The sequence below is a fragment of the Monopterus albus genome, unplaced genomic scaffold (assembly GCF_001952655.1).
Source record: "Monopterus albus unplaced genomic scaffold, M_albus_1.0 scaffold1.1, whole genome shotgun sequence".
Taxonomy (NCBI): domain Eukaryota; kingdom Metazoa; phylum Chordata; class Actinopteri; order Synbranchiformes; family Synbranchidae; genus Monopterus; species Monopterus albus.
The window spans coordinates 4,049,816-4,069,751 of record NW_018127881.1 but is presented as its reverse complement, the minus strand read 5'-3'; the positions used below and the strand labels follow the sequence as shown (position 1 = coordinate 4,069,751).

The following is a 19,936-nucleotide window of genomic DNA, read 5'->3' as shown; positions in this document are numbered from 1 at the left end:
GGTCGGTACAGGTGGTCCAGTGGCCACCTTCTCTGTGTGGGACTATGTGGTGTTCGCTGGAACAATTTTGGCAGCAGCTGGTATTGGTCTTTTCCAGGCCATTCGAAGCCGTAAGGAGACCAGCACTGCTGAGTTCTTGTTGGGCGGACGGCAAATGACAGCTGTGCCAGTTGCCATGTCGCTCACTGCCAGCTTCATGTCTGGCATCACGGTCATTGGCACACCTGCTGAGGCCTACCAGTTTGGAACTGCCTTCTGGCTGTTTGGCTTCTCCTATGCCATCATGTCTGCTGTCACTGCTGAGATCTTTGTCCCGCTTTTCTACCGACTAGCAATTACCAGCGCCTATGAGGTAAGAAGATTTAAATTATTTCAAGGTACAAAGTTGGAAAACAGTTGCACCAGGAAATAAGATTTAAAAACCAATAAAAGGAAGCACACTTTATCAGTAGCACAGGTTAATGTGGCTAATGATTCATCCAACATCTGTGGTTCAGGAGACTATTTTTTCCAGGTGCTATAAAAGTATAACCTCCAAAGGGTGGGTGAAGGTTTGGAGAAAACAATCAAATAAATAAATAAATCTTTATTATCTTGTAAATATGAATGTAGAAACCAAAGCCAGTATGTGGGAACCAAATCATTGCTTTAGTGATGTCTGAGTAGGTTTCTCTTTTGTTTTTAGTACCTGGAGATGCGCTTCAGCCGAGCCATTCGGTTGATCGGAACATCAATGTACATCGTACAGACGGTAACAATAACATGCTTTTATCTTAAAAAAAAAAAAAAAAGAGGATAATCAATTACTTTAGTCTATTTAAATAATGAAAAACCGAAAGCACAAAACTGTGACAAATGGAACAAACCCATGATTAAATCTCACACGTAAACAGCACCTGGCTTTTTTTTTTCTTTATGTAAAACTGATTCATGACGCCACTTCCAAGAAACCATTAATATTGAATCACATGCCTGGTGTGCTTCTATCTAATCAGCTAATGGTGGCATCTTCTCTCAGGTCCTGTACACCGGCTTGGTTCTCTACGCTCCAGCTCTTGCACTAAATCAAAGTAGGTCAAATAGCACAAGCTCACAAAATGAGGGCAGATAATACTTTTGAGATTTCAGCCTTTCTGAACTGTAACTTAGTAAACTACATCCTGATGACGGTGTTCTGTGAAGTCTCCTTGAAATGATGTATGTTGTCCTAAATACAGTTTATACACAACTCACAGTGTTAAGGGACTTTTTCTTTCTCACTTGGGTTTATCTTATATACACGTCTGACCTAAGAGAGTGTGTCCCACTTGTGATCCTGTTTGAAATAAAGGAGAACCAGCTTTTTTAGCACAGAATAAAAAAAAAATTAATAAATACATATTTTAATATATTAATCATAATGGAGCTTTTTTTCCCCTGACTACTCAGTCACAGGACTTGATCTGTGGGGAGTGCTGGTGGCTACAGGAGCAGTATGCATCCTCTACTGCACTTTGGTTCGTACTGTTTTAGTTTGATTTTCTTGTGCTCTCTCAAACTTGTAATGCTACAGTCCTGGTCATGTCTGTTGAAAAGGATGTTGCTACCCTGAGAGCTACCTGGCTAAATTAAGATAAAATAGATAAATAAAATAAATTTAAAAACTATGCATTTCAAAAAGCATTAATTATCTGTGTACACAACAGTGTACAGGAAGTGCATAACAATGCATATAATGAATATAAAACAGAAACCCTTGTAATCAGTTCATCATAAACTTCTAAAATTCTACCCTTTGCTATCATCATTCACCTATTTTAGTTCGAGGTGTGGTTAATGAATCTGCATGATAATTGTAGAGTTGTAAACCTTTTAACATTAAGTCTAAACTAGCATTAAATTGGAAAAAAAAAAAAACTCTACAAAACTACTTGTAAATGTTTAGTATGACCCTAACATGGAGCTTGTTTCAGGGCGGTTTGAAAGCAGTAATCTGGACAGACGTGCTGCAGATGGTGATCATGTTGGCAGGTTTTGTGGCTGTTATAGCTCGAGGAGCTGTACTGCAGGGAGGCCTGACGAAGATCTGGGAAGACGCCGATCAAGGAGGCAGACTAAAGACATTTGAGTATGTACGACGGTAGACTAGAGGCAAACAGTGTTTGTTGTTGGAGTTTAAAACTGGTTATAATAGCAGTAATCAGTGGGTTTGCAGCACAGCATGTTTGCACAACAAGTTTTCAGCCACAGGAAAACAACTAGGATTCCAGGGTTCCTGTAAATCTTGTTTTCTGCAGTTTTCAAGGAAAACTTCACTGATATAATCAGACTTCTTTGCTGCTGGGGTCTCCAAAATGTTACCTTCTTCCATGTCTTTCACTGCAGCTTTGACCCAGACCCTCTGAAGCGGCACACTTTCTGGACCATTATAGTTGGTGGCAGCGTGATGTGGACGTCTATCTACTCAATCAACCAGTCCCAGGTGCAGCGCTACATCTCCTGCAAAACGCAAGAGTTAAGAATTCCTGCAAGGCAATACAAGCACTACATTATTGGCTGTGGGAGAAGCTTCATGCACTGACAAGTCTTTTTCATCTCTCAGGTCTTTGTATGTGAACATGGTTGGCCTGTGTGTAACTGTGAGTCTGGCTATGCTGTCTGGCCTCACCATGTACTCCATTTACAAGTCCTGTGATCCACTTTCAAATGGGGATGTAAGCACCTCTGACCAGGTAAATGCAACTGCAATTGTCTCTTGTTGGATGTCATGCTGTTTGCAACCTAACAGAGTGTGGTTGTACATTTAGCTACTACCATACCTTGTAATGGATATTCTGGCAGACTACCCTGGAATCCCTGGCCTATTTGTGGCTGCTGCATACAGTGGTACCCTAAGGTGAGGCCTGAGACAAACAAACAACAACCAAAACAAAAATAATAATGAAAAGAAGTGAAAAGAATGAGCTGGCAACAATTGAAGGACTTACTCACATCATTATTGATTTGATTGGATTTATTTTTTCAAGCATGTAAAGACAGTTATGTCAACACACATAATTTTACACATATCCAACAAATGCTAATCCAATATCAATTTGCTTATACCTAGTACATGCTTGAATGGAGTAGGAAGAAGTCAGACTTATCCAGTCCTACCCCATGACATCATCTTACCATCATTGTCTAATGGTACTTACTGATCTCTGGTCAGGTTCAGGTGATGAGCCCTTCTCTGCAATTCTTCTCTCAATTCTATTACTATTTTTTATGTCCACACTTAAATTATTCCATAGTTTTACCCCACTTATGGAAATACAAAATCTTTTTTTGGTTGTACGTATAGCATGAATTTTATAATTTAACTGACCCCTTAAATTGTATCCCCCTTCCCTTTCATTAAATAGTTTTTGCATTCCACCAGGTAATAAATCGTTCCTGGCTTTATACATAAACACAGCAGTCTTATATTCCACTAAATCAAAAAATTTTAACAATTTAGACTGTATGAAAGCTACATTGCTACATTATTCACCAACTACGAAAGAAGTTATCATTGTATTTACTTTTACATCACACTATTTACACATTATACAAGAACTCACCGTCCGCGTGCTGTGTGTGACTAATCTTATCTGTTACCTAATCTGCCATTTAATTTGCATCAGCAATTCTGTTCTTTCAATGACTAAAGACTATGACTTGGATTTTTTCCAGCACAGTGTCGTCCAGTATTAACGCCCTGACTGCTGTCACTGTGGAAGACTTTATTCTCCCTCTGTACAAAAACCTCACAGAGAAACAAAGTTCCTGGATGAACATGGGCCTGAGTAAGTTGTGAGACACATACTTTCATGGTAGCCCAAAAATGACCTTGTATTGAAAAAGTGGAAAAGTTGAGTGTAGCCAGATTTTTTTGTGATTTACTAAAAAAAAATTGTTAATAAAAACGCGTTTCTTGCAAAATCTTACTTAATTTCCCAGTTCAATCATTTCATTTCAGAAAATTTGACCGAAAATCTTCCCTCTTCATAATCTTGTATGAGTTTATAGTACATTATGTCAGTAATCACCAGTGTGACTCCTATGACGCTCACACTCCTTGAAACTCAGCAAAGACCAGTACTCATCAAGATAACTGTTATCTTGCTATTCTTAGCGGCTGATTAAACATGTTATCAGTTCTATGGGGCAAGTTACTGTATGATCACAAATGATAGTGTGTCCTGTGAAGTTTGCTTCACGGGACACACTGTTCAAACAGCATTTTGAAGGTAATACAATCTGCAGCATTTCATCTGGTATGTTTACAGAGAAAAACCTGTTCAGACAGGAACATGTCAATTTGATGAAGTTCTTGGAAGTATAGGGTCAAGGGGAGGAGCACTAGTATCTAAGTTTCTGTGAGAATAGTTCCTCAAGAAATCATCATTCACCACCCGTCACCAGGTTATAGGCATTGGTTAGTATGGATCTATGTGCTCCTTGTACACAAGTTCACAACGTTCTTGTTAATTACAGTGCAGTTATACAGATAGAGCTGGTATTTGTGGGAGAGGCAAAAAAAAAAGAAAAACATTCTTGCAAGGTTCTATGACGTAGATTTGAGACTTTTCAAAACTAATATGCAATTTAATACCAGTTTCCTGATCACACTGTCTAAAGTATTTAAGTAGACAAAAACCGCCTTCTGACAGGTGAATAAAACATCTTTAAGCAGGCAGGAGTACTTTGTAAACTAAATAAGACTTTTTAAGGTCTTTTTAAATTCAGTCCATTTTAAGACCATCATATACTCTAGAAAATCTAATGCATAAAAGTATTTTTAAAATACACTGACTACCAAAAGCACCTTCCAATAAAAAGTGTTCACTAAATGTTGATGAGAGGTTGTAAATACTGTATGCACGCCTGTATACCGTGTGGATTCATCACAAAACGACACCACAGACCTTCACACACTGAATTGTGGCTTCCTTCTTTTTGCTGTCAGTTATCATGCATGATGCTTTTACTGGTCTGTGGCTCACACATTTTCTCCATGTTTAGTCATGTTCGGTGGTTGTGAACGTGTGCCTTAGGCCAACGTCTTGAACGCCACTGCTCCCTGTTAGCAGTGACACGCACTGTTACATACCAGAGTGGGGGGAGACTTCAGTTCACCTGAAGGGATGTGAGAAATGTCATATGTTAACTCATATGCACTGCAGTTTGGAAGTAACAAGATTCTTTTTTTTCTTCGATAATTTTGACATGAACAACTCCCAGGTGTTTTCTTTGGTGCCCTGTGTATTGGAATGGCTGGAATTGCTTCACTGATGGGAAGCGTTCTGCAGGTAACCCTCTCCAACACCATGCACTAACACTACTTCTGCATTTCTTACTTTACAGCACCACCATGAGCTCAGCGTTAACAACTACAATCCTCCTGACATTTTTCTATTTTCAGGCAGCTCTGTCCATATTTGGCATGATCAGTGGGCCTCTTCTTGGTCTTTACCTATTAGGCATGCTCTTCCGCACATCAAATTCAATAGTGAGTATTTCCTGTTGCTGCCATATTCACTAGAAAAACTGCACCCTCAGTTGCTAAAAAAAACAAACAAACTATGAAGCATTTGACTGCAGTCATACTAACTCTGCAGGGAGGCCTGGTGGGGATGATCATTGGTCTGCTGTTGACTCTGTGGGTGGGGATCGGAGGCCAGATTTATCCTCCAACAGATGAAAAGACAAATCCTCTCCCACTCACTACTGTCGGCTGCAACATCACAATGGGTCAAAACTACACAACAGAAGCTCCCTTGCCTGAGTGAGTCATATTATACAGAACAAAGGTTTGTTTGCTGATACTAAAGCAGATGATACAGTCACAGTAAATAGGAACACTAAGCATTTTAATGAACTAAAGTACAAAAATTGGCTGCATCCACTGTCTGTGGACTACATTTCAGGCACAGACCTTTTCTCCGGGCTTTAAATGCGATTCAAAAGAAATTCTGGAATACCATGCAAGATACGCACAGAACGCCATCAATTAGTTGTTTAACTGATGAATCCGTTGACAGAAAATTAATCATCAACTTTTTTGATAACTGACTCGTTTTTTTTAAAGCAAAAATACCAATTTATCAAATGTGGCAGTTTTTTCTGCTTTATATCATAGTAAATTGAATATTCTTTGTTTTGTACTATTAGCTGGGTAACTGAATGTTTTCTGACATTTTATAAACTAAACAACAAATAGATATATCAACAAAAAAGCCCTTCTTCAAACAGCAAATCGTCAAAATGAAGTGTTAACCACGTCAGTGCAGCAAATGTGGAATGACATGAAGGTGATTATTGAAAACATTTCCTTTATCGGTCAGTGTCAGGCCGCCTTTGGCAGACTCCTGGTACTCTCTCTCCTACGTCTACCTCTCTCTCTTGGGCACACTGATCACAATTGTGTCTGGCCTGCTGGTGAGCATGATCACAGGTGAGGCCTCCTTCCCATCTTCTACTTTGACCGTAGAGACACATCAGTGATGCTGCTATTTTTGTATATTCTACCAATAATCTACTATAAAAACCAGTTGGGGAATATGCATCTATATCTGTTCAGGTGGATGCAAGCAAGAGAAACTTGACTCTGATCTGTTTGTGAGGACGAGCGACCTGATCTGCTTCAGATGCTTTAGTAAATCCAAGGTAAGGTGTTGAGGGAAAGTGGTAACAAAGTAAGAACAGTATGACTCAACAAAATACACAATTGTTTAACATTATTAATGTGCTTCTTACTGTTCTTAACCTACTGCAGGTATCAGACATCACAGAAAAGACTGCTGCAGATTTTAACATGGGAGCCGACAACTTGGCGTTCACAGACCATGATGTGACAATAAAAGCTGATGAAAACACCGAACTGTAACACCATTTCTGTTTATATGAATTATGTACATACCATTTAGATTTTATATTAAGAAGGAGCACGACAACTAGTGATAAAGCTCGGTAAAACTAAAACTGGATTTTAAGAGCGTGTCATTCAAATTCAAAAACTATAATTGCAGCTACCTCGTTGAGGTGCCTCAACAACAGAAAAGACATTTACATTAGGAGTTTTTGTATCACCTAGTGGTATATAACACTTTGTTTTAATTAAATCATCACATCAGCTATTGTAGTATTCAGCAGCACATCACCACACTGACCGAGCTGCTCCCTTTTCATGTTCAGTGATAATGTGGCAACACTGCACCTGTTAATGTTTAATTAACCTTTGTCAGAAAAACACCCTGGAATATTGTTGTTGCTTGTTTGTTTTTGAGAATTTGTTTACTGCCTGTTTGGAAATTGTGCACTCCGTATGAACCATGTGTACAAATTAATCACAAATTTTTTTACTTGTAATAAATGTTTTACACAGTTAAACTAGTTTTACTAAAAACACCTGCACAGTCACAATGGTCAAAATGAAGTAAATAAATTTCCTACTATTATTTTCATGTTGCAACTTGCTGTTACTATTTCAGAGGCAAATATTGTGCTTTTTTACTCCACTATATTTATTTGATCATTTTACTTTTCAGCTTAATAAAACAAAGCACAGTATATACTCTAAGACTTCACTGATCCTCAGTGGGAAACTCACGAGCTACCCAGCAGTATGCAAACCAGTTCAACCTGTAAATATATAACTTTACCAACTGCAACATTAAAGTGATGTAGACAATAATGTGTCAGTAAATATAAACCAGTAATGTGATATACATTAATCAAAAATTGCATTTTAGCACAGCAAGACCTTTTAATGAGGTACTTTTGGTACTTTAAGTACAATTTTGAATGCAGGACTTTTACACTTGTAACAGAATATTGTGGCAGCGGGAGGGCAGAGAGACGCTTGGCGGGATGTCCCATAATGCCTGGGGCGGTGTGTATATAGTTCAGGTTGTTCGGAGAGTGTGTTCTGTTGCTGTGCGGTTGTACCGTGTGTGGAAATAAAACAAGAAAAACACAAACTCTGGTCTCCGACCCTTTTTACCTCAGCCAACACTACAATATTTTTACACTGTAGTATTTCTGTGTTTACTTATATAAAATATCAGAGTACTTCTTTGACCACTTTACAGAACTTCAGTGAGTGCACAACCTGGGTGTGTATGTGAGAGAACACAGGACAGCGAGAGGGAGATTGAGCTTTGGTCTGTGTTACAATGGATCTTTGGTCTCCTTGGAAACACACAATAGAGGAAGTTCACAAAGCACTGACCTGCCCACACTTACCTGCCACTTACCAGCAAACCAGCCCTTCAACTGTTCCAGATTTTCAGGAAGTGGAGAGTCAGCCGTGACATGGAGGCAGACCAGCTGTCAGGGAGGTGAACAAAGCTCCTGTTTTCAGTCAACAAAGTCACTGTTTTCGGCCATACTGACAAAACAAGGTGAGCTGGGTTTCTTTTTCAGTCTACCACAGTTAACTCTGTAAAAAGAATGTACTTTTTAATTAAGGTTTGGGCTTAGTCAAGCTTTCATGTCAGAGGGAGATTAGAAAAGTTCCCGCTGTCAGAGCTACACAAGATCAGAGAGCTGGTTTATTTTCCTACTGGGTTATTTCTTGCTTCAAATACTGTATGTTGTTAATGTAATCTGTGAAAATATATTGCACATGACCTATATACAAAAGGCACTGTGTTTAAAGTGTTGTTTTCCCTAACACTGTCAGGACATTAAAAACAGAAACTATATATTACTGAGCTGTTTTTTTCCAGCACAGTGTTAAGTGTTTATTTGACATAAATGTTTTTCAGCCTATGTTTCTTTTCTAGTACAGGACTCAATGGCCATGGATATCATCTTAGCTTCTCTGGCATGTGTCCTTCTGGCCATTTCTTTTACTACGGTGCAAGGACAAACGAATGTGACGACCAGCCCTGGCTTAAACTTCACACATGTGACTACAGTTGTAACTTCATCCAACTCTACTGAAAATCCAAACATGACTGAGGGCACAGTTACATTTAAAAGCACAACCCAGAACAACGAAACCACAAGTCAGTCCCCGCCTTCTCAGTCAACAACCTCCGTGACTGCTCTGACAAATGGCACCTCAACAACCTCCGTGACTGCTCTGACAAATAGCACCTCATCAACCACCGTGACTGCTCTGACAAATAGCACCTCAGTGATGACGACAACACCTGGCAATCACACTCCGACATTTACTGCGCTGACAACACCAGCAATCGAGACCACAGCAGGTTATACAAGTACACCTGATACTACAGTAATTACAATATCAAAATCACCTCCCACTGCCAGTACAAGCTCAGACTCAGAGGACAGAACCACACAAGGTAAGCATCAGGCTGTGTGTTCTTATTTGAGGTTTAATTAATGATTTAATTGCTCATAATTGTCAGTTACTATAACTTCACCCTTTTCTTCATGTGCTTCTAGGTTTGGGGTTAAACATATCGGAAAAGAATCTGACTATTGTCTTCAGTGTTATACTGGGAGTGTTTGCTGTGGTACTGGTCGTGTTCATGTTTCACAGATGCAAACAAAAAGTCCAATATTTGCATCAACCTCTTCACAACAATGGTGACACAGGTAGGAGTTTTCCATTTATCATATGTGAGACAGAACCTAATTTACTTATCATTACCTGTTAAAAACTAAACATTTAATCTTCAACAGATGTATTTGTGACAGACGATGACACACTTGTAATATCTGGAGGACTTTATGACGGACACCCGATATATGACAACGTACCAACAGCCCCAGCAGACCAATCTCAATTTCGCCTCGAGTTCCTTCATTAAAGAGAGAGAAGTCCCTTCTGACACTTACCAAACATGGACATAACCAGTTTTCCTAATACACATATTACCACAATTTCAAAACTGAAGTCCCTGTGAAATGTTAATCCATAAAATGCTAATGACAGAGGAGGAGAGAACACTGCTGATCAATTTGACCTCAACTTTTACTTATATCGCTGCCAATACTAGGACACACGAATATTAAATACATATATTAAGAGAGTAACACATGACACCACCCCAGCAATATAAACTTGTGCAGAATGAATAAGATTTCATGTGAACACCAGTAAAGATAAATTATTCCATACAACAGTGCTACAACAAACAGAACATTTTCCAAAGTACCTGAAAGCACAGAGGGTGACTCTACAGTCACTTAACACTGAACTCTGAACAAACTTGCCACAAAAGCTGGAACGAACACCTAAATCTTTCTGTTAACAGTAAGTACAGCAATACTTACTATGTACGTTAAGAAATAATAGAAAAAGGTTTGGCTGTTAATTACCGTCTATTTGACCCCAAACTCAACTACCTAAGCATATTAATATAAACACACAATCTGCCTATTATTACTACTCATCAGTTAATCTGACCATTGTCAGCGCTACTTAAGCAAAGATCTTTTCATTAATCGTCTTCTTCTTCTTGTCACAGCCAGTGACAGCAGTCCAGCCGGCATCTCTCATCCTTTTCACTGCAGCTAGCTTCAAGGCATTTCCTTGTGATATTTGAGGGTCAGGACTCTGGATCTGAAAATAATGTTGATCCAATTTTTTGAATGAATTTCCAGGGATGATTTAATCCCTTTCCATGCATAAAACATATAAATTTTTAAATATTATCAAACTGCTATGAGCACATTACCTTTTTAAAGACGTCAACTTTGCAGCGGGGAGCAGAAAAATTGGATGTAGGTGCATTGGCAAAAGACTATCAAGAAAAAGAAAGGCCAAATCAGCTCTTCTGGCAGTCTTGCATAAATAATCAAATAAAATCCACAAATAATTCTGACACAAACTGTTGATCAATAAAAGACTACTCACAAATAGATCACTTTGATCCGAGCTGTCAGACTTGGATTCAAGCTCCATGGTGCTCTTCCCCCAGCTTGCTGCTTTTCCAGCAGAAGGTGGTGTCATTATTCTGTAGGCCTGTAAGGGAAAAGAGTAAATGTCAGCTCACATCATCAATATTTTTATTCATTTTGGAAAACTGAGAGATGATGCTGTATATTACTTTAATCTTTGATGTTCCGCCAGCCCTGTTTGTAATACTTCCTGGGGTTTTCAGGTCTTCAGTGTGAATATCCTATGATGCAAAGTCAGTGTCAGGCTGAGTTATTATGAATGCTACAGACACTCACAGATTAACCTGAGTGTTATTATCACCATAGCCAGCTACAGTTGAGTTTAGAAGCTTTTGTCTACCTTGAGGCTTGTACTGCTGAAAGATTATTAGCTGGCATCCCTGATGGGATGATGATCTGTATATTGCTGTGTAAGTAAATACACAATGTCTTTGCCTAATTGGTCTAAAATATTTCAGCAGATTGAACTTACAGCTATCTTCATAACTGCAGCACTCCCATCATCTTCGCTGTACAAGGGGATTTTCCTGGTTTTGGAGAAGTCAAACATGTGTCTCTTTGAAGAGCTCTCTTTGGGAGTTTCTGAACACCACCCTTGTTTATAGTCCAGGGCAGGTGACTAGAATTTTAAAGATGAATTCTTGTGAAGTGATGACAAACCATGTCATGAGCAGTAGCCTATCTGATCATGGACAAAGTTTGTACCTGCTTGTTCTTTGCTTCTGACAGTGGAGAGACTTTCTTTGATAAGATTTCTTCCTTCAGATCAGTCAGCTCCTTCTGTAGGTTTTCCTAATAGCAAAGCAAAGTGTTCTCAAAGAACAAGCCAGCACACCCTGTTTCACTAAAAAGCCAAACGTAAACTATAGCTGATTCAAACTAGGACATACCTTCTCTGTTGTTTCTGTCTTCAGCAGTTTCTTCAGCTGATCATTTTCTTTTTTGTGCTTCGAGAGATCCAACTCCTGATTTAAAAATTGTTTAAGAGAAATATTACAATAAAACTGATTCATTATCTACTGTAATTGTTATTAAATGATGATAAACATTTACTTTTAGCCTCATACCAGTGAGTTCCTCTGGGCAACAGCCTCCATCTCTTTCTTTTTGTTCTCTTCAAGCTCTGCATCCTTTGCTTCAATCGTCCGGTCATACTGGCTCTATTAATGACAAGTTCTTTCCAATGCAACATGTGTTTGGACTGACAGTTACACTGTACAAAACTATTTTCAGTTCACAAACACACTTTGCGATGACCTTACCTTATGTTTTTCCATCAGTGTGACCATATCTGCTATCTTGTGTTGACACCTGAGTTCTGCATCTTCCTTGTTCTTGATGGCCTCTGCTTCTGTTAATCGGAGCTTTTTTACCTGTAAGACCAGATGTTTTTATTCTTTTTTATTCTGAAGAGCTAAAATTGCGACAGATAATGTTAGTGTATAAGTGACCTCATTCTCAAGATCTGCTGTGAAGGCTGATTTGGACTCAAGCTCTTTAAGCAACTTCTGATGGTCTTCTTCATTTAGTCTTTTAATGTTCTGGGACTCCTCATGAAGACTCTTTATCTAAAGACAAAAACAAGCATCTACATTAAACAAAGCAACACTTATTAGTTTTAACATATTACATTAACATTACAAAACAAAAGATAAAAAACATACCATAGTTTCAAGTTGACTGGATTTCATAGTCTCCTTTGCTATTTGTTTCTTGAGCATTTTATTCTAAAATACACATCCGAACTGTTAGCTAAATAAATAAGACAACACAAGTACTGTACACTATATATGCAGTTTCATAATCATCACATACCTCTTTCTGATATTTCTCCTGGGCATTACGTGTCATTTCAATTTTCTTCCTGAGTTTGCACAGCTAATAACAAAGAAATACTGGTCAGCCCCAGAAAATGAACTTTATTATTGGCATTTTCATTTTTCAGTTTTATAATCACCTTTGTTTCTACAGCTTTGATCCGTTTTTCTTTTTCTGTGATGTCCTTTCTCATTTGTTCACACTATAAACAAAATGCACAGATAACCCAATGTTTACTGCTTTCAGAACAGGTATCTTTATGCCTTGCTTCTATTGCTAATGGGTTTAATTAGCATACTTACATTTTCTTCAATTTTCTTCTCAAGACTCTCTGTTTCCTGACATTTCCCTTGGAAATGGTTTTTAATAGAGTTTACCTCCTCTCTATATAATGAAAATAACTGAATATAAATTTTGAAAACTATACACTCTCAAAAATCTTTAGGTCTCTCTACTGTAAACTCACTGTAAACACTGGTTTTCCTTTTCCAGTCCTTGAATTATGGTTGTGAACTTCACAGTCTTCTCCTCACTCACCTGATCAATCAAAACTATTGTTTTGTCATTTCTGATACAGTAAGTCATGAAAAATAAAACAGCTACTCTACACATGAAATGACCTGTCACATAATGACCAGGTAACTCAGACCTTCATGTTTGCCTCAATAGTTTTCACATAAGAGGATCCGCTGTCAAACTGCTGCTGAATGGCCATCTTCTCTGACTTAAGCTCATTAAAGTTGGTTAAGAGCTCCTCATATTTTACTCTTAAAAATGACATAAATTAAACATTAGACACAAAGAGTCAGTTTAATATGAAACTCTTCAACTAATATTATGGAATGGCTGAGTATTAAGAGCTCACTTCTGATGTGCGATGTCTTTCCTCAGTTGCTCCATCTGAAAAGTCTGCTCTTTATTTTTATTCATTTCAGTTAGTAATTGTCCTTCCAGCTCCTGCACTTTGATCTGAGGATATATTAAAAGACATAAAAAAAAACATAATCCAGTGAATAGGGGTGTGATTAGATATTGCGCCACAAGATCTTGTGATATTAAAATGTGATGATATTTCTTGTCAAGGCAAAAGCTGTCTCATGATATCAGTACATAACAGATTTGGAGCTGCAGCCAGTATGATGGAGTGTGATGGCAAAATGACGGTACATTCACATTAGTCTGGCAAAATGCAACTCCCTGCTGTTTTAACAGACAGTGGTGCATGGGGGAAGGGGGGGTTGAGGGGTTGCAGGAGAGTTTTATAGGTGTGTACGATATGGCCATGTTGTGACGACTCGATGTGAGTGGCTTCTTTCATGTTTCCAGCCCGTGAGTTTGTTGTGTTCTGGTTAGCCATGCTGCTAATGTAGCCTTCTTTACTTTAGCACCAATTCTACCACCAGTGCGTCGGCACTGATAGAAAAACACCGGCTAAAATCCAGTACTAATGAAAATGCATGGAGTGTCGTTATGGGTGTAAATGGTGGCCCAAATTCAGCAGTGAATAGCAGTGAATGCTCATGCTAACAAGATAAACAACAGAGTCTTCTTCCCACGGGCATCCACGTCCACGATTGTCCCCTGTACATGACTCATCAATGCAGTGCCTTTGCCAGATGATGGTACCATCTGGTGCGGTGTGGTGAGCGCGCAAATACCACAGAAGGCCACACAAAGCTTAAAGTTAGAAGCTCATGCACAGTTCTAAGGTCTGAAGAGACTCATGTGAAATCATACAGGAGAGAAGCCAGTCAGCCGAGTTTGTGGCAAAACTTTTTACCGTACTTGCAGATCATTGTCTTTTACTGCGTATGATAATTCATAATCTCATAATGTAGAACTGAAGTGACATTTATTAAAAGATGATTAAGATGTTTCAAAATGTGCCTGCATTGTTTGCATTTTGTGACTTTCAGCTGAATAAAATACTATTTTTCTAGTCATATATTTTGTCATTGAAGATTTCTTAAAAATAGTGGTATCATCTCATCTCGTCGTGAACCCAGTAACATGTATCGTCACGTCTCGTGAGTCACACCCCTACTTGTGAAGCTAAATAGTGTACATAACATACAGTGTAATTCCCCACAAATTATTTTCACAGTGGAACAGAGTAAGAACATGAAAATCAAGTAAAAACCTGAGTCAAGGTAGACATCTTCTGTAAATTCTCTCGTGCCTTTTCAGCAGCTTCACAATCCTTTTTCAGTAGATCATTTTTATCAAAGGCCATCTCTGCTTCATGCTGTATGAATTAAAAAAAAAATTTCTAGGGTATGTATTTTCAGTCATTAGAATAATTTAAAAAAAAGACCTTTTTGCTTCTGAGATGAGGTAACTATCTGTATCACCTTAAATTTCTGGGCTTCTTCACTTTTCCTTGAAAGCTCAGCTGCGAGTTCCCCCACTCTGACTTCAGTTATGTCAATCTTACTCTTCATGGACTCATAGGATTTAGATTTTATGTCCTAAGAACAACAACATACAGTGCTGCATGAGTGTCACATCTGGGCTACAATCAATGCTTAAAAAGAAAGAATATACTATTCCACAAATGTAAAGCAAACTTTACCAGTTCATCTTCAAGAATTTGGATCTGCCCATCTTTCTTTGCACTCTGCTCCATGGTCTCTCCTGTTGATAAGACAAAGAAGCAGCTTTATTTATTGTGGCACGTACAATGAAATTATGCTTGGAGCTGAGGGCCCTGGGCCGCAATCACAGGCAAGGACCCTTTGACACGTGGACCGCAGGCACTGAGAGGCGAACCTTCAACCTTCCGGTTGGGAAACAACTGCTCTACCCACCGCACCACTGTCGCCTCCCGATTCAAACATATTCACTCAGCCCAACTGAGCACCAAACAAAATGATCAACATAATTCACACAGTGACGCTTACCTAAAAGTGATTTTGTCATTTCAAGTTCCTTGTGGTTTTCCAAGAGTTTATCCTCAATTTCCTTGCTCCTTGACAATCATGAACATAAAACAGGAACATAATGGAAAAAGGTCAATTGTATTTTATCTTGAAAATAGAGAATTTACAGTTAATTATACCTCTGTATCTCTAGAGCTAGTGATTTCTGCAGCTCCTGAATGGTTGTCTGAATCTGCTCCAGCTTCTCTGCCTGTTGATTTTTAACTCTGCTGAGCTCCTGCAAATCGAGGTCTTTTGTTTGAATGATCTGTACATATTCTTCTTTACTCTGCTCCAGGGCTGCAGAAATAGCTTCCCGAGTTTTCTTTCAGAGAAAGATAATATTTGTCAAAGGAGATATAACATAACATAACAGAGCCCAGTTTCATGACAACAAGAATCTTAAGACTAACCTCAGTTTCCTTACAACACTGTTCAGCAAGGTGCAGTTTTTGAAGAAGAGACTCTTGCTCAGTTTTCAAGCTTCTGAGAAGTTCACACTGTTCATCTGTAGAGATAATAAATATACGTTATCTTTAGTATTCTCAGAATCACAAAGTGTACTAATACTGCTCATGGAACTTGACTTAAAATATCTTCTGTAAAATGTGGAGTCTAAATATACATTTTGCAGCTATAAGCACTAACTTGCTGTCTCTTGAAGTTGTTTGCAATGGTTTTGGGTTTCATAAAGATTAAGCAGGACGTTTTGTAGTTCATTTTCCTTATCCATAAGTTTTGTCTGAAGCACTGCAACCTGTGGATGCATCGACAATCCTTAAGCTTTCTTTCAAAACATGGTTACATTAACTTCCCAAGTAAACTCATCTAAAGGGAATTTTACAAACCTCTTTCTCCTTCATGTTATATTCTTGATGGCATTTCTCTTTTAGTTCTTCAATTTGCAGCAAGCCCTTTTTAACTGGAAAAAGTTTAATTATTAACCCTTTTGTTTGCGTACACTGTAGTTTGTAATCTATCAATAATTCATCTTAGTGTAAGTCATTACAGGAAGATTTTATCCTTCATTATTATTACCAAATGAAATTGTCTCAAGATTTTATACTATAGTGAAGAACCCAACAGTCCGACACGGAATAAATATACCTCTCTGCATTTCTTGCTGATCAGCTTCTGCTTGAATACGAAGGCTTTCAAATGCAGCAATCAGTTTCTATAGAAAAAGGTTACTTGTCAAATGACATTCAAACATTCTACTGTTTTACTAACTCCTGTTCAGCAAATTATTATTACCCAAAAAATTCTTTACGATGAGATTAAAAGTGTTTACCTGAATACCCTCATTATTTTCTAAGAAGAGGTGATGTGTTTCCTCTCTTTCAGATTCAACTACAAAAGTGAAAACGTTGTTATACAATATGAGTTTTGCCCATAAATAATTTTGACATGCACATGAGCAGAAAAATTTAAAGCACTTTTCACTTACATAAAAGCATTTTCTCAGATGACCTCTCAAAAGTATCTTTGAGAAGATTACACAAGTTCCTGGTTGTGCTGTTTCTGCATTTTAAATTAGTAATATGAAACAGGACATTTTATAAGCAATTTTAAAAATTGCTTAAATTAAATTTAATGTTAAGTATTTCAGTAAATGAAGTATTTACAGTATTTGAGTACATTTTTAAATCAGACTCATGTTTATATGGCTTTTCCAGAGCACATCTAGGGTGTCTAATTTTTCAAACAAAACTCATACTTGTTCCTCAGATCCTCCGCTTCACTGATCTGTTCCTCCAGCTTTATGCTGAGCCTTTCATTTTCAAACTGTACAGACAAAACACACACCACCACAGATATTAAAGCAAGTTTGGGTATGTTGTTCCTCTACTTTCAGTAATACAGAAAAAAAAAATTATCACTGAGACACCCACCTGCAATTCTTGAATGACTTTGCGCTGACTTTCAATTGTTGTTTTGTTTTCTTGGAGTCTCCTTTCCTTTTGTACCACATCAGAGTCAACTTTGACCTTCCAAAATTTTATTTTCTCAACTTCATCAAGCAGTTTGGAATAAAGTTGTCCAGGATTGCCGTTATTCTGGGGTGGGGGGGACAACGACACAGTGATGGGAAGTAGAATAAACATGTTGCAATGGCCAAGTCTGCTCTATTCATGTTTCACATTTTTGTACAATGAAAATAATACCTCATCCTTTTCCAATGGTGGCACAACTTTCATCTTGGGAATATCTTTAGTGAAAACACAGTAATGAATTTATTATAATGTACATGACACTGGCCAGTTCTATGCTGAAACTGAAAGCATTGTTTGATACAAACTACCTTGTCTGGTTGGTTTAGTTGCTGCAAACACACCTGTGCTGGGAAAAGGCACGCTTTGTTCTTTGTCAAAACATTTAGTGTAGCCCTAGGGAAAACCATCAGTTTGATTACTGCCTCTTCGACTACAGTCGCCTCCATTCATGAATGCATTCCGCTTACAACTAGACCTACAAACTATGTTTAAGACCTTCACTGCTGGTAAAACAGTTGGCTAACTAAAGTGCTGAAGGAGTAGTGTTGAAATAGCATCACATTATTGCCTCTACTTTGATCGTTAATATTTACCTATTGGCTAATTTACTTACTGGCTTAGGTGTATTGATGAAATCACCACAGTTCTCGAAACTTTCCTGAGGTCTAACAGCAGATATCTGTCCATTATTCACTCTGGGAGGCACCAAAAGTTTGAAGTTAAAACCTCGGTCTCTCTCCATTCTGAAATGACCACACAGATACATATGCAACTGTTATAATCTCTTATAAAATACAGTAGTGGTGGAAGACGTACACAGACCTTTTACGTAAGGAAAAATACCAGTGCAAAAATGTACAAACACTCCATTACAATCACTAAATAGTGTTAACAGTATCAAAAGTAACCTTTCCATAGAAGAATATCTCATGTGGATGTTATGTGTGTAATATGTGATTTTATAAGATTCTTAACATTGATGCATCAATGTGTAAGCATTAATTTCCTCTTGTAGCACAAGATAAAGAAGAAGCTTTTATTTTATTGTAACATGTACAACAAAATTTTGTTTGGAGCTGAGGGGCCCCGGGCCACTGCGTGCATACGCGCCGCCATCACTGGAAACTTGGGGGACTACAGACACTGAGATTCGAACCTTCAACCTTCCGGTTGGGAGACTACTGCTCTACCCACCGCACTAAACCGCACTACTGTAGCCCCATTGAGTTAATTAGAATAAAACGGTACAACCTAATAGGCTATGACTTAAAACCATGTGCACACGGTGACAGTGGTGCAGAAAAAAAACGGGGGTAAAAAGCTGCTACACAAATGTATTATTTTTATATTGGTCTTTATTTCTTGTGAATTAATGGATAATGTGCACCTCTAGGTATTGAACAGTCGTTTCAATAAAATCATCTGAGAAGTTTAGCATTAAAATGTTTTGCTTTTTTTGTAATGCACTGTGCTTTAATTATATGCTTATTGTGTGTTTGAAGTTAGCATAATGTAAAAGCTGTATCTAGTAGACTAATTTAAATTTAGTCAAATAAATCTAATATTAGCTAGCTACAGTAAGCTAACACTACTGCAGTAAAAAGTACATTACCTTCTGAAATGTACCTCAAAATTGTTCTAAAGTAAAGTTACAGTAGTTGAGCAAATGTGCTTAGTAGGTAGTTAACTTTATATTACTTACTTTCACCACTCAACTAGTTAGCGTTAGCTACAGTTTAAGTTGCCGAACTTTGAGCTAGACATTTTTCGGAATAAAGTAACGTTAGTGAATATAATGTCAGGCAACATTTACATTATTTCCTCCACACGTGATATTACCTTAGCCGTTGTCTAGTATTATTAACGCCAGGTGTTAATATGCCTACTAATTCCGGCTAGCTGGCAAGTTAGCCCTTGACGTTAGCGAACATAGCTAGCATTAGTTAGCCAAGTTGGTTAGCAACCTTCCGTATTTCCAATAATAATAAAAATAACAGAAATAGCCTACGTTAGCTGCCTGGCAAAAGCATAACCGCTGTCACTGCATTATCTTGTTAAACACCCGAGTGTTACCTGTAGTTGTCAGTGATGTTAAATATCGCGCATTTTGTATGACCTACTTAACGCAAAAACCTTACCTGATAGCAGTTAATCTGATGGCACGAGACAGTAAGATGAGCCGTTAACGGTGTGTTTCTAACGGCCACTAATTATCCTGCATCCATAATCGGACAACCGGAAGTGTTCAGGTACCGATGCCACCCCATCATTTGCTAATGATCAATAACTGTCCATCAGAGGACTCGTGCCTGAACATTACGAGCT

General features: G+C 38.1%; 2 protein-coding genes and 1 long non-coding RNA gene across 8 annotated transcripts; 2 read left to right on the top strand and 1 right to left on the bottom strand.

Annotated features, from left to right (window-relative positions):
• Window positions 1-4: 4 nt before the first annotated feature.
• On the top strand, window positions 5-6,889 carry slc5a8l (solute carrier family 5 member 8, like; the record flags this gene model as incomplete). Its single annotated transcript, XM_020611297.1, has 15 exons — window positions 5-352; window positions 686-751; window positions 1,019-1,070; window positions 1,429-1,496; window positions 1,953-2,107; window positions 2,365-2,493; window positions 2,582-2,711; window positions 2,787-2,875; window positions 3,694-3,806; window positions 5,245-5,312; window positions 5,426-5,512; window positions 5,622-5,788; window positions 6,348-6,457; window positions 6,584-6,669; window positions 6,779-6,889. Coding segments are annotated over 15 exons (1,779 nt in total), but the record flags the coding sequence as incomplete, so codon positions are not given.
• A 483-nt stretch (window positions 6,890-7,372) lies between these two features.
• On the top strand, window positions 7,373-10,208 carry LOC109952504 (uncharacterized). Its single transcript, XR_002273811.1, has 2 exons — window positions 7,373-8,405; window positions 8,790-10,208. It is a non-coding gene; the product is annotated as an uncharacterized LOC109952504 (long non-coding RNA).
• sycp1 (synaptonemal complex protein 1) lies at window positions 9,935-19,853 on the bottom strand. 6 transcript variants are annotated; one of them, XM_020620858.1, is made up of 34 exons: window positions 19,750-19,853; window positions 18,225-18,354; window positions 17,917-18,004; window positions 17,783-17,826; window positions 17,510-17,674; window positions 17,335-17,402; window positions 17,065-17,138; window positions 16,909-16,967; window positions 16,725-16,791; window positions 16,466-16,539; window positions 16,266-16,374; window positions 16,031-16,125; window positions 15,758-15,942; window positions 15,600-15,667; window positions 15,272-15,333; window positions 15,051-15,167; window positions 14,840-14,944; window positions 13,565-13,668; window positions 13,349-13,466; window positions 13,166-13,236; window positions 13,002-13,083; window positions 12,839-12,901; window positions 12,697-12,759; window positions 12,546-12,608; window positions 12,333-12,449; window positions 12,144-12,254; window positions 11,949-12,041; window positions 11,772-11,846; window positions 11,587-11,673; window positions 11,354-11,500; window positions 11,031-11,102; window positions 10,838-10,945; window positions 10,659-10,724; window positions 9,935-10,543 (listed from the first exon to the last, which is right to left on the bottom strand). In XM_020620858.1, the coding sequence occupies exons 2-34, from the start codon at window positions 18,351-18,353 to the stop codon at window positions 10,403-10,405; spliced, it is 3,090 nt and encodes a 1,029-aa protein (XP_020476514.1). In that variant the 5' UTR covers window position 18,354; window positions 19,750-19,853; the 3' UTR covers window positions 9,935-10,402. The 6 variants fall into 6 exon arrangements, with proteins under 6 accessions (XP_020476514.1, XP_020479704.1, XP_020480463.1 ...); XM_020624048.1 differs by having other exon boundaries at window positions 17,920-18,004; XM_020624807.1 differs by having other exon boundaries at window positions 17,953-18,004.
• Between the last annotated feature and the right edge of the window lie 83 nt (window positions 19,854-19,936).